Consider the following 14,919-nt stretch of genomic DNA (forward strand, 5'->3'; position numbering starts at 1 on the left):
AGAATGATGGAGCCACAGGAGCTCAGTGTGCCAGATGAAACTGAGATTCGTCTCAGAAGCCAAGACACTGTTTTTGTTCTGTAAGACTGAGAAGCACTGAAAAGTACAGGTGGGGAGTGTTGGACAGTATCCCAAACAAAGTTAAAAAGGATCTGTGGTTGTGTGTGTGTGAGAAAGAGAGGGAAAGAGGAGGAATGGAGCCACACAGAACTACCCATTCAATCATATACATACAGACATTAACACTGGTGAGCTGAACGCCAATGTTTGTTTTAAGGAGGTCATATTCTCTTTAATCTATGAGAAATTATTAATAATTATTCGCTGCCACTCCATACCTCACCTACCTCCCCTTTCTCTCTAAAATCCTTCTAATTTCTCTTTTTATTTTAAAATATATTATTGCCATGACTGTTTAATAGAAATAAATCACTAATGAAAAAGTACCAGTAATAAAATAAAATAAGATTTGCTAATTACTAGTCAATCTAGTCAAAGATTCGCTCAAAGTGTAACTCAATTCCAGCTCTACCGGCACCCATGACACAGTCATATACCTTTACATCTAAGGCACAATAAAGTGCATCAGATTACAGCCTGTCATGTGCATGAAAAATTCACCATCCATGTAAAGTACAAAACCCAAAGCATGTCGTGCGACCTGCTGGAAGAGGACAATGGAGACACACACACCTCTCTAATCATATATATGTGAACAAAGCTTGTGGACAAAGAAAAAGGAGTGAGAGACTATGAGAAAGATGCATGTCTCTGATACAGTTATTACAACACCTTTCTCCATTTTATAGATATTTAATATTTGTTGTATTGATTCCTTGCTTACCCTAATAATTGTTTAATAAAAGTGTTTTTTTTATTCTCTTTACTTTTATATGTTAACACTGCACCACAAACATTTTTGCAATACATATTTTGTCTATGAAACTGATATTAAGAGAAAGAAAGGAGTACAATATGAAAAGGAAACGGGGCTGACTCAAAAGTGCCCATCTAACCCTCTAATTGAAGCGAAGCAGCAGAACGAAGCAGGCAGACGGAGGGAGGAGAGAGCAGAACAGAGCAGAACAGAGAGGGGAAGAGGAGGAGGAGAGGAGGGGATCTTGTCAGCTCTGTTAATTGCGAGATGTGCTGAATCAATGGCTGCAGAATGCGGCCACTGTGGTTGCTGGGAAATAAGATGCAATATGCCACACAAGGTCGCTTCTCTTCCAAATCTGTGGTAAAACCACTGTAACGTACAGCCTCAGGTACATTACTGCTTTAATAAAATGGCAAGAACAGAAATACAATAAAATATGCAGATTTTTAATTAGTAATTACATTTATTGTTACATAATAATTATAATTAATATAAACAATTCTCTTTAGTAAGTTATAAAGTTCATTAAACTAAAGAATCATTCACATAATAAAAAATCTAGATGGACAACAACTGACTGAGATAACATGCAGCTGAACTGATTTTTAACTTAAGGCATTTAAAAAACTTGCTCACTGTTTTCTATTTCAGAATATTATAACTGTATCCTATTTTCATGTATTCTAAAATGTATTTTATTCCTGGGATGGCAAAGCTGAATTTGCAGCAGACATTAACATTATTCCTTGAGAAATAATTTTGATATGCTGATTTGCTGCTATAAGAATATATATATATATATATATATATATATATATATATATATATATATATATATATATATATATATATATATATATATATATGAGGAAAGTAAAAGAATTAAAGAAAAGAAGATGGAGAGAACATGAGAGATGATGGGCTATTGATAATCAATAGTAAGTGAAGATGTTACAACCTCAAAGCAACAAATGATGGGAAAAAAGTTTTAAAAGGGAAGAGTGGATAAAGTGGAAAAAAGAAAGGAACAGAAAAAAACATTAATGTAGAGGAAGAGTGGTTCAGCACATCAAGGAGAAAGAACTCAGGTATTGAATGAGTGAGAGATAAAAGAAAGATGGACAATGAAACAGAAAGAGAGTATGTGTATGAAAAAAGAGAGAGAGAGTCTCGGGTGGCAGATCTGTGTGTTGGCTGGGCGCCCGACACTGGAGTTTGGCCAGCTGGCAGCATGCCGATTGGGGCTTCCTGGATTCAGTCCTTAAAAACAATCATTTGGACAGAGTGTGTGTGTGTGTGTGAGAACATATATTTGAGCGGGTGTACATGAGCTACTGTAACCAATTATTTTCCTCTTACACTCTCATTTATTATGAAATATACAAACTGTCTCCATGTCTTTTCCCAGGCTAAACACACACACACACACACACACACACATATTCAAAGTCACTGCATGCAACGTGCCAAGCCAAGCCTGGCTTCCTCCACCAGCTGGGACTTCAAAGGTGATCCCCTCTCTGTTGCTTTGAGCCAACTCCCTCGCTCTCCTTTTCTCTCTCACACAAACGTACTGCGCAGACCTACCTAACACCCTTACACGCACTCAAAATATAAAATCTTAGAGCTTTTGCTGTTCCGACTTCACTTCTACCTGCTTCAGGCGTTTTACATTAACACCCAGCGAAGCACTCAGCTGTGCAGTTAATGCCTCTCACAACACTTGTTTAGAGGATTTAGAGGGCACAATTGTGTGCGAGTGTGTGCGTGAAAAAACGAGGGATAGAATAAACACAAGCATCCTCTGGTCAGGCACAATCACAACCTGATGTTTCTCAGAGGGCTCACACAGATGGGAAAACAGGTGTCCAGGTTACTTTAACTTGATAGTGATCTGTGTACACAGACAGCCTCACTTTAGTTTTACAGGAAAGCATTTATGGAAAGGTTAAACATAGCACTATTTTAAAAAATTCACTCTGACAAACATGCTTAGAATTAAAGGGACAACTCACCCCCAAAATTTACTCATCCTCGTGTCATGACCTGTATGAAACCTAAACCTGTATGAGTGTCTTTCTTCCACGGAACCTAAAAGAAGATTGTTTTAACAATATCCTGGCCACTATTTTCAGTATAATGAATGTAAATGGGGCTGTCAAGTTACAAAAATCACAAAAAGCACCATGAAATTATCATAGAAGTGATTCATATAATTCCTGGGCTGTATTCTATATCTTTTCAAATCATACGATAGCTTTGAGTGTAAATAAAACCAAAAATTAAGTCATTAATCACTGAAAATCTTGAGAGTTCATGACAGACAGAATGCAAATAAATCGTTCTTTCAAGTCAGATCTTTGAATTGCATTATTTAGTTTGTAAAATGAGAAAAAAAATCTCTTTATGAAATGATTCGATGACAAGGAAACTGGATTCGGCTCTCGAATTCAACTCACTGATTTGATTCAGTCACAGCACTCAAAAATGGCATAAAAAGAAAATGAAAATACATATTATTTATCTAATTGTGAATGATTTATCCATGCATGTGTTTCTTTTTTCACCTCAAAAATGTTAATTATAATATCTTAACTGTCATCCAACCAATTGACAGAAGCAAGTCTCTGCCCTACATTTTTTCCATTACACTTGGATGTATGTCAAAATATGGGAAAATAGATTTGTCACTACTTCCACAACACTAAAAGGGGAAGATTATCATTGTGTAACGACTTAAATTTCAGTCTATTTGCCATAAGACGTCAACCACTTTTATGGAGTCTGGAGTTTGAAAGTTAAAACATATACTTAGAAAATGTATTGTAAATGACTCTAATTGTGTTCCATGCGAGGGAAAAAAAAGCACGTTTTGAATATTTTGAGTATAACGGTCCACTCCATATCCTGTGTTTTCTGTTTGGAAAACACACACCTTTGGCTGATCTGTCTGCCATGGGGCGGTTGGGCGTTTAGTTATCTGGTTATCTGGTTATCAGTCAGGTTGAGCCAGCATATCTCATTGTTGGCTTATTTTTATGATATGAATACAAACACAAATTTTCTCAGATACACATTCACATACACACAAACACACACCTGACCGGGGGAGATAAAGGAGGCATTAAAAACCGGTGCCTGACCACAAACTGTTCATAGCCAAAAGAGGAGCCGAGGGGCCAAAAGGCAGAGAGGACACACACACACACACACACACACACACTTAGCAGAGTCCGGAAGCCAGCACCTCCCTGTGGTGATGCATCTAACCCTCAGCATCTCTCAGTTAAAACCGCATTCACGTACCCACACAGATGCACACCCCCTGTGTGAGTGTCAGTTGTCTGAGCAGGAAGCAGACCGTTGCTGTTGGGTTTAACCGTAAGGGTCACGAGACCCCTGGGACTGGCTGAGGAAACCCCACATCAACCCCCAAAAATAGTGAGCCTCTAATGTTGAGCCTCATTGAAATGTCTCTTGGCAGTCAGGTGACCAGACGACCTTAGCCCAACTTCCCCATAAAATCCCATCACAATGATGCTCAAAAATGCATTTCATCGCCTTTATTTTAAAAAAAATTTCTTTTAAGGTAATTTACTAAATTGCCGACAGACATTACAGCACCATCCTCATAAAGTTAATGAATATTAATTAACAATTTCCCGGACCACACAGGAGATCCCGCTGCATCCAATCAACTAACGCTTTTCTCTCCTGTCCTCCCCCTTTCACCCCCCTGGCCTAATGGGTCAGGTGGGGCGTCACATCATCTGTAGCTGGACCGTCTCCAGGGGAACAGGGCTGGGGTAATTGCATGGCTCGTTTTGATGACATACTTTTTATGCAAATGAAGGAGGGAGCGCAGGGACACGGCTGGGGGGGAAACAGAGCCATCCAATCAGCTGTTTCGAGGGGCTAAGCACAATTAAAGACTGATTCAGATAATGAGCTCTTATCACGATGGGGCCGTTTGCATCATTATAGACACATTCTGTTATTAATATTATTGTTATTAGTTTTATTATTATTATTTTTATGGTGGTAATCAGAAGCATCATCATTATAGTTATGATTATTGTTATTGTTGTAAGGTTATTGATGGTTTATATAAAGCTCCGTGCACAGCAGAATAAGTGCTAGGTCGGCTACGGCGCCATATTTTTTTTTTCTCTCCCTCTAACTCTCTCGTTCTGTCTCACACGCGCAGATTTGTTCAGTCATTCAGTTACAGTAGCGCTGGGTGCCAGCAGTAACACCACTGTGTTCGCTGCCAACCACAATTACTGTTCCATTCTGCCAGCTGCCAAGAGCTCCGCAGATACAGAGCAGTTAACCCGCACCGATACACACACACATACACTTGTATGCGGTTGTACAAGGATCTGTGAAAATACCAATAGCAAGTGCTCAGCTGTGCATACTATTTAAAAAGAACAGCCATGTGCGCAAGTTAACACAAATACACGCTATGCTCACGCACACCCTTAAGGCATAAACATTTATATAAAGAGCTATATCCATTCAGAAGAACATATTGCGCATTATGGACAGTCTAAATTAAATTATACGTGGACTGAGTGCTTGCAAGGGGAAAACACGTTCAAGCTCATATACATAAAAAAACAGAAATGAAGGAGCCTGCACTCTAATATAGCACAGCACACTGACTCTCAAACATACTGTAAATTGTGCTTTTGTCTGTATTAGAAAGCAAGCTGGGAATTTGTACCAATATCACAGACAGAACAATAGAGAAAACGACAGACAGACAGACAGACAGACAGACAGACAGACAGATAGACAGATAGACAGATAGACAGATAGATAGATAGATAAAGAACAATAGATTGCAGATAGACAGATAGAATGATAGACTGATAGATAGACAGAACAATAGACATAACAGATAGATAGACATAATATATAGGATAGATAGAATAATACTTAGAACTATATACGTATAGAATTAATAGAATGACAGATAGAAGGATAGATAGATCACCTTCATGTGAGTGTGGGAACCAGATCTGTGACGTGGAGTGAGGTCCAGAGCGATAGGGTGGAGAAGAGGGGGATGATGGGGGTCCGCTGGGGTGGGAGGGTGGAGAGCCCAGACTGCTGGCCAGAAACGTTCCCATGAAGGAGGCTGAAGAGTTCCCTATCAGTCCACTGCCTGCAGGAGAAAAATTAAAAAATGGTACAAAATCAGATCAATTCTCAAAATGAATTATTGAAAATTATAAAGTGGTCCTCCAGAATTAAAGTGCAGCCATTATAAAGAGACAATACATGAAGATTTGATAAATGTACCAAATTCAAACATTCAGCCTAAAATAATCGTTCTAACTAAATTAGACAGAAATAGAGTGCAATTGTGGGGAAAGACTAAACGAATTATCAAGAATAAAAGTTAATGAGAGAGAGAGACAGAGAGATACAGAAAGTGGGGGAATGAGACGCTAAAAAGAAAGAGAGAGAGAGAGTTTTGGAACATAAGTGTGCAGTCTGTTCTAATACACGGTTCCTTAATGAAGTCTCTGTGATCTCTCTGCCGTAGCCTCTTTCTCTCTCACACACACACACACTTTGCGACAAGACCTACAATGGAGAACAAGAAACAGGTTGTAATACACTCTCATCCAAATAATGATTAGCACATGACACCCAAAGATGATTTTCTGTCTGACAAAATAATGCTAAATGCTGCAACAAACCACAGCTAGCGTAGAAAACGTAGAGTTTTAAAATGGATTGATCTAAGTCCTGAAGCAAAACCATGTTGAGAACCACTGACCTACATCACCCAAAACACAGAGTGAAAAAAAGAGGGTGATGGAATGATAATGTGGAAACCCTGGATCGAAGATACAACTTTATTCATCCCTGAAGGAAAATGTGCAGAACTTTATACATTCAAGCCAACAAGGGTTAAATCAAATCTATTACACATGCACAATACATACAGACCAAACGGACGGTCATTATATTTCCACACACATCTTTTGCTTTTCTCAGCAGAGAAAGAAACAATGTGAATTTGCAATGCTTCAATAAGCTTGATTAACCTATATGCTACAGAGGCACGGCTTTAATAACCTTTAGACATAATGTAATTTCAAGATAAGGCAGCTCACCGGAGACGATTCGCTCATGGTGCGATGCAGCATATAGAATCATCAAATCAGCCTATGTCTGCACAACATTTACAGTGAATTCTGTGCAGATGAAAAAAACACCACACATGTGATGTTAGTTTCAGCGCATACCACTGTGGTTTCCTGTGTGTCTCTCCTGACAAAGACTCTGCCCTCGTGTCCTCTAAAACAACCAACACCACCAATTAAACAGCGAGGTGAAGGCGAGTGCGGTTTCATTTCCTAAACTGATAAAAGTTAATTAACGTGGGTGAGAGGGATGAGGTTAAGGAAGACGTTTATGGGTGTGAAATTACTAAATGACTGCTCTCACAAGATAAACAGAGCACCAGGCCACAGCTCAAGCCCCAGGCAGAAACGACAGCAAGCAGGGGGGAAAAAAGTCAAGAAAGCAGGAAAAGACCAGCGGAATTACAGGTCTGGAAAGACGTTAGGCCGCTGGTGCCAGGGTGGATGCTGGGATCACAGCCATCAAGACACTTTGTCTCCTCTCACCCACTCACTCGCCTCAGGATGAAAGAACAGGTTTTTTGCGCTGGTCTAGGAACAGTTTCCCACTACATGAAACGGTATAATCGAAGCTACAGAATTCCCAGCACATTACGGCCAGTCTTCTCCTCCCAAATGTCCCCACCACCTTCCCACGGGCTTTACTACCGAAATGAAAGGCCTGTGTTCTCCGAGAGCACTGCAGTCACTATTCACCAGTGCTTTATGGGTGTGTTCACCTCAAATCTGGCACAATCCACCACTTTAAAAGGGTCTTTTCCAGTCAAAAATATAAGAATGTGTTAATTTTTCTATCAGTTTTTATAGTCATAGTCTATATGTTTTTGTTTTAGTCATAGAATAATTCAGTATTTCATCATGTCACATTTGTTAACCTACAGTAAATTTTACGTGGACTAAAACGGCAACTAATTTTAGTAAAAAAAATCTAAATCATTTTGTTGATGAGAAAATTAAATATTAAAACAATTTATATGAATTTAAATTCGATTATTCTTCAAAAAAACAAAAACAATCATAAAACAAAAAATATCTTGTGTTTTCACCTCATATTTTTACAAACTTTATATTTCAATTAAAATCAATGCGCATCTATTTTCACAGTAATTTTGTTGACAAGATTAACATTGTGCTTTAAAAAACAAAAATAAGTAGTTCACAAGAAAATTTAACATTTAACCAATTTAAATATACACTTATATCTATTTATAAAAATAATAATAAATAAATAATATATAAAATAATATAATATAAAATAATAATAATATAATATAAAATAATATAATATAAAATAATAATAATAATAATAAATTATTATTAATTTATTATTATTATTATAAATTAATTACATTACAAACTGTATATTTTAATTAAAATACATTTTCATCTTGACAAACATTTCTTTAACTAAAATTTGACTGTAATTTTGTTGGCAATTAATGTTAACACTGCATTTTATAAAAAACAAACATAATTAAGTTAATTAAACTAAATTTGCATTAAACTATACTTTGTCAAAAAAAAACATGCACTTTTTTTATAAACTACATATTTTAATTCAAATTGAATTAGTAAATTGGTCGAGATTAACACAGCATTATACGGAAAACATCAGAAAACCACAGCAGCCACTCATTCCGCCCTGAACTCCTGGACACTTGGAAAAACTAAATATTAGATCTGTGATTCATTTAATGGAAAATTAATGAAAGCAGAGAAAGAAACGGAAACCAGATCCACTCAGGCCTAGTTTAAGACCATACACGAACCTAAAACCTTGTGCATGATTCAACTAGCCGGCATGTGGCCCAGCAGCCTCAGCCAGCACACCCACAGACCGCTGACACTGACTGCCTGCTGAACACAAAACTAGAAAGCACTAATGAAACTCACTGCAACAGCAATACAAGTGCGCTGCACAGGTTCAATCTGAGTGAAACAAAACCACCAGGTTAATATTATGAAAGCTTGAGAGGAAGAACAAATCACCGGATTGCCATCTAAATGCCACATTCAGACAAAAGCAAATTGAATTCAGCGTTCAGTTTTGGCCAAAATATGCAGCAAAGTGGACCAGACTTTACACCATAAGTTAGAAGTCTGGTTTGCACTACCCCCACTGTACTGAACAGCATATAAAGCCCTCGCTCCTGCTCTCCTCTACGCCCTCCACCAACTTCCCTTTAATAAAACGTTTCCTCTTGTTTGCTTTGCTTTATTGACTTTTTTCTCTCTTTTTTCCTCCGTCTCTAGCACGCCGTGGGCCGAGCGTCAGCTGCAAAAGCTGAAATTATTGCCTGCGCTCATCCTACTAACATCTCCCTCCTTCCACCACCTCTAATAAACCAAACTGCAGAAATGAAACGCTGTTGATAGAGGAACAGAGGGATTGGAGGAAAGGAATGGATAGCGGGAGGTCTAAAAAGAAACATAGCTGCCAAAACAAAGTCGAAACGGTGTGTGTGGGGTGGCACGCTGAACCTGGGGAAGCCTAGTCGGTGTGAAAAACCAGAGGCAGAGTCATTACGGCGGGAATACAGTGAGCTATAAAGGATGATGCTGTCTTGTCAGGCGAATCCCCAACGGGAATGTGTGTTTATTTACGTCCGTGGTGCGAAACGTGCCTGAACGAGAGAGAGTGACTCTTGTGTGAGCGCTTAAGGAAATCGGGTCATGTGCATACTAATCGCCTGATTCCAGGCTCAGAGCGACATTAATCCAATTAAGGAATTAAAAGGAAGAATCCTGAAGAGTGGGAGTCCCGAGTGTGTCTGCCACACACAAACACACACTCACGTAACCGCCAATTGCACAAGTGCATGTTCAGCCTTGTCATCAAATGAGAGTCCCCCAGTGCTGCCCTTCAGTGGAACAAGACGAGTGCGAGAGACCGACGGACGGAGAGAGAGACAGAGAGCATGATGTGGGGAAAAAAGTCAAGTCAGAGGTTTGGATTATGTGTTACTTGTTTAAATTAGAGATCCAAATGAAGTGCAATCCATCAGCAGACACAACAGCTCGAGGTTCTAATGGGTCTGTGTGTATACATTACAACAGCTGTCTCCCTCTCTCTGTGAGTCTCGCTCTCTTCACAGGAGGATGTTTATGTCTACTGGTGCCGAGTACTCAGTTCAACAGACAGAGATAGCACAAGTGCTGCTACAACTACAGTGGAGAAAAGAATAGAGATCTAGCTAAACTATGTCAAATTCTCTCATTTTATTTATATTAACATACATGCATACATATACATAAATTATATAGTTTAAAATAAAAATAATTAAATATAATAAATAAATAGATGCTTTTTATTTTATATTTTCCTGTAATAAAAATTAATAAATAAACATCATAAATGGACAATAATTGATGAAAATGCAATATAAAAATGGTTACACTTTATTTTAATGTGTCCTTGTTGCAGTATACATTTAAGAACTGAGTAATATTAATTAACTACATATACTTGCTATAAGGTTAGGATTAGAATTATAGTTTGACTTAGGGTTACTTGCAGTTATTATAATAGTAAGTACATGTAACGTGTAACAAGGACACCTTAAAATAATGTGTTACCTAAAAAATTAAATATTATACAAAATATATATTACAAATTTATAATTAATATTGTGTTGTATATTTCTGCATACAAGCACACGTATATGTTTTAAATATATGTGTGCATGTATGCATGTTTTAAATAAATATATGTTTTTATACATGTTATATTTTCTTGTAATAAATAAATAAACAAAGATACATTGCACAGTTTAGGAAAAATAAAAATATATATTAAAAAATAAAATATAAAATACATATTTTAATTATATATATTACATACATCACATACTTACACACATACTATAAAATACAACAGTTTTAGTTGAGGCAAAATAAGTATATATTTATTTTAATTATTGTCAATAGATTTTGACAATATGATTCTGATTGGTCAGTCTATGGTAAAATATTTTATATAAAGACTGCTAAACTATGTAATTCACAGCACTCGATTTCCAAAGTAGCTGTGCCAGTTTCATGCATCTTGTATCACTCTGTATCCTCTTTCTCTTTACATAATAAAACAATAAAACAATTTAACTCACTCTCATCAATAGTGTATATGCCCATTATTTACTCGGTAAGTAGCTGTGCCATAAGTGGGATGATATACAGTCAGCTGGTCAATATTGCAAAATAATCCCTACTAGAGCGAACAGGATCCTGGCAATTTAAGGACAACAGATATCTCCGCAGAGAAACTAAGTAAACATGCAAATATAAGTAACCATGCAAGCAGTAAGCAAGCTCCATAAAATCCCAGATACAAAAGTCCAACTGTAAATATCACACACACACACAACACATTGTAGCTGCATCAGAGTGAGAACTGGAATATGTCATAGATGGCAGAGCTAGTGCAGGATGGGCATGAGAGACTTCATATTAAGGGTTTTGTCAGGGGAGTGGTTACCGCATATGTGTGTGTGAAATGGGGGAGTGTGAAACTGTTTACACAGCTGGGTTCCATGCTCTCACACAACCCCACGTCTCGCTGTCCCCCAAAAACATGTGCCACTCCAGAAAACCCCAATATTTTCTCTCTTCACAGTCATAATAAATAGCCTTTAGGAGGGAGGAAGGGCAGGGTCTGCAGAAACAGTGCACTTCTCTCACTGCCTGTTTGTTTTGCATCTCTATGCCGTTACTCAGTCAGATTGGGATCGTGCCGCACGAGAGGATATTTTTCGAAGTCGTTTGGTTTTGGCCCGATCGCTTTGTGCGAATGAGTCTAAACTGACAAGGGAGTATTTAGGGTAATCCACATGTAAAAGTAGCATTAGTCATTAATCATTTCTGTTCCTAAAAACAGAAATGGCAGAGACAGGAAGGATTTAAATGAACATGACACTGAATGTATAACCCCGCTCTCGCTGGAGGCCTATCCCCAGGTTGCGCTCTAAAATTACATTCGTAGGAATGCTGCTGGGAGAAATATAATAATATAATAGTTTTGCGTGATGAACAGACTGAAATTTAAGTCATTCTCTGATCATCTTCCCCTCCGGTGAGCTGGTAACTGCTGCAACCACATCCCTGAGTCAGTAAGTTTAACTCAAGAATCAGATCAGTCCAAATGATTCAATTGGAACAAATGATTCATTCGGATCATCTGTACTCTTGTGAATTTGCCAAGGAAATCTAAGGCAGATGTCAAGGTTTCAGTGATTAACAAGTCAATTTCTCATACATGATTTTTGTCATTTCAATACATTCATAGTAAAATAAACAGTAAATTAAACATATTTTGTATTGTTAAATTTAGTGGTGAAAAATTTTCCCTTTTGGTCAAGAAAAGTGTTGTGGATAAAAAAAATTATAAAATAAAATGGACAAGATTACGATCATACAACAATATCTGTGAAGCATAAATGTCCCTACTCTCCTCAGGGATAACTAGTTTCATCCGAACAGGGCTTTAGAGAAATCCGCTTATTCACATCACAACTCCACATTGTACTCTACGACAGGAAGCAAGAATCAAGGTCGGCTTACACCTACAATGGCTGCTGCGCATTTCTACTTTTGGTGAGTGAACACCAAAACAGTTAGGAAATAAAAGGCGGACCGATTAACAACTACAGTTCAAACTGTGAAGAACATGCTCCATTTTTCCAAGAATCACTAGAGACGGGCTGCTGCTGTGGAATTTCATCCCTAATGATGTCACTTCTGACTATTGCATCAAAAAGGCAGATTTGCTATTTCAGCATTTACATTTTCATTTAATTCGTCACTGGTTTGTGCATAAATATTTTTTAACTTTGACTGTTGTGTGTGTGTGTGGATATGCCATCCGTGGTATTCCCTGGTCATGAATTAAATTATAACTCGGAGGAAGCGTCTTCTCCTGGGAATCGGGTAGAGGCCATATGAGTGGGTGTGTGGTCTTGTATGTGTGTGAGTGTGTAACTCTGCATCTGTGTATTTTAAAACAGGAGGTCAGACTGGAAGTGAGTTAATTCCCAGAGGATTGGGACACGCCACACCCCACCCCAGAACCGTTACAAACTTTTGGCAGCGAACAGTCGCACAATCACAATGGTGCGTGTCTATGTGTCACGTGTGGGTCGTCCTATGGCTGGATCATTAAACACAGCTACGCAGCTTCTCAGGATGAGGTACATCAAACCCCAGTAAATGACTCACACAGAGGCATAAAATAATATGTCACAGAGGAAGAAAGGCGATTTTAGAAAAAGACAAATAGGAGAAGGGGGCATTTTAAGCCGGCAGTAATGAAAGAAAAGAGTAGACAGAAAGCGCGTGGAACACAGCAGAAAACCAAAAGGCACAAAGATCTATAGCCGAAGTCCGACAGCCAGGTCTGCGGGTCGTAGTGTTTGTGTAGGCACAGACAGCGCAGCTGGCGGGAACAACGGAGCATCGTTTGCTGGACAGTAAAAGTGCATCGTGCATGCAAAGAAACAGAACTGCACACCACCCAATGAGAAAATGAAAACAATGACGGATAGTCTAGAAGCAACACCATGAAGTGAATGAGTAATGCAAATGAAAAAAAAAAACATTTGTTTTCTGGTAAGATAAAGGCTTAGCCCTGTAAGACACTGCAAGTATGTGAAAACACTCCTAGCTATGCAAGCTCTATTTCATACTCAAGTTTGACCTGAAATGTGTCAAAATACAATTCATAATGCTAAACAAGTTTATGTTGTGTTCTCAAGTTGCCACAAGAGGCAGTATAGGGGCACTTCTCTGGTCAACTAGTTACATAAAGATGCGCCAAAATTTCGGCAACACAAAATATTTGTCCGAAACCATGCATTTATTTATTTTATTTCGACTAAATATTTTCGGTTGCTAACATTTTGTTGTCTAAATAGTTTTGGAGTGCCTAAATCACTGACTGAAACATTTAATTAGCATTTAATTAGATGTTTAATGAACGCTTATTTTGTTTTGACTGTTTCAGCGTCTGTTTCATGTACATGAAAAAATGGTGCTAGAGAAGCAATATGTAAAATTTGTTTGGCTGAAATATTAAGAAGTGGCTCAGCGATGAAAAACATTACTACAACTGGTTTAATTTATCACCCGAGTTCAATTACTCAAAGTTAATCACCAAAATAGTTTTTGGTCAAATGAAAACTTTTGAATTTGGCTTTCCGGTAACAAAAAAAAAAACACTATTATGTAAAGATAGTTACACTATAGCTAAATAGATAAATCTTATAGCTAAATTCGAACTTGTAAATAAAACAAAGATATTGAAGTATGTTTACTAAAAATAAATTCTACCTCAAAATGTCATGTTTTAATCAATGTTAGTTTTAATTTCTTTGCAATTATATGTGAAATTTACTAGCAATTTCTGAAATTGTTTTGAAGTAAATGCTACACCAATTTTTTTTTTCAGTGTAGCTATGCAAACTCACAGAGTGACGTTCTCAAAGCACAATGCATTCTCCAAATTGCCACAGGAGGCACTATAGCAAGAATTAGCATCAACTGTCTTCTATGGCAAGTTTTCTCTTTCAGGTCAGCCACTGCATGGTGGAGCAACAGTTTGAAGACTGCTGAATTCCTTAAAAGATAGTTCAACTGTAAACATGTTACATAGCTAGCAACCTGAAAAATAACCCATCCGAGATTTATGCCACAGACATCTGAAGGTAACTCTATCGTCCGTGAGTACTGGCCTAAAATTATTTTCAGAGAGACAGATACAGTGCTTGGCAAGAATGGTTCAGACCTGGCAAGAAACTCGCAATCTTATTTTCTGACGAAAACCACAAGGACAAAACATTAATAAGCCGGCATGGCCACAAAACACTGGTGAAATTGAAAGGCTGT

The 14,919-nt window shown here is 37.8% G+C and overlaps 1 protein-coding gene across 1 annotated transcript in view; it reads right to left on the bottom strand.

The window, feature by feature from the left end:
* The window catches only part of LOC306852204 (BAH and coiled-coil domain-containing protein 1-like), a 101,303-nt gene that overhangs the window by 41,261 nt on the left and 45,123 nt on the right, over positions 1 to 14,919 (bottom strand). Inside the window, exon 3 of the mRNA XM_079388887.1 lies at positions 5,883 to 6,049. Coding sequence (XP_079245013.1) covers positions 5,883 to 6,049 — 167 coding nt within the window. The remainder of the gene's footprint in view (positions 1 to 5,882; positions 6,050 to 14,919) is intronic.

The sequence above is a fragment of the Barbus barbus genome, assembly GCF_936440315.1.
Source record: "Barbus barbus genome assembly, chromosome: 32".
NCBI classification, from domain to species: domain Eukaryota; kingdom Metazoa; phylum Chordata; class Actinopteri; order Cypriniformes; family Cyprinidae; genus Barbus; species Barbus barbus.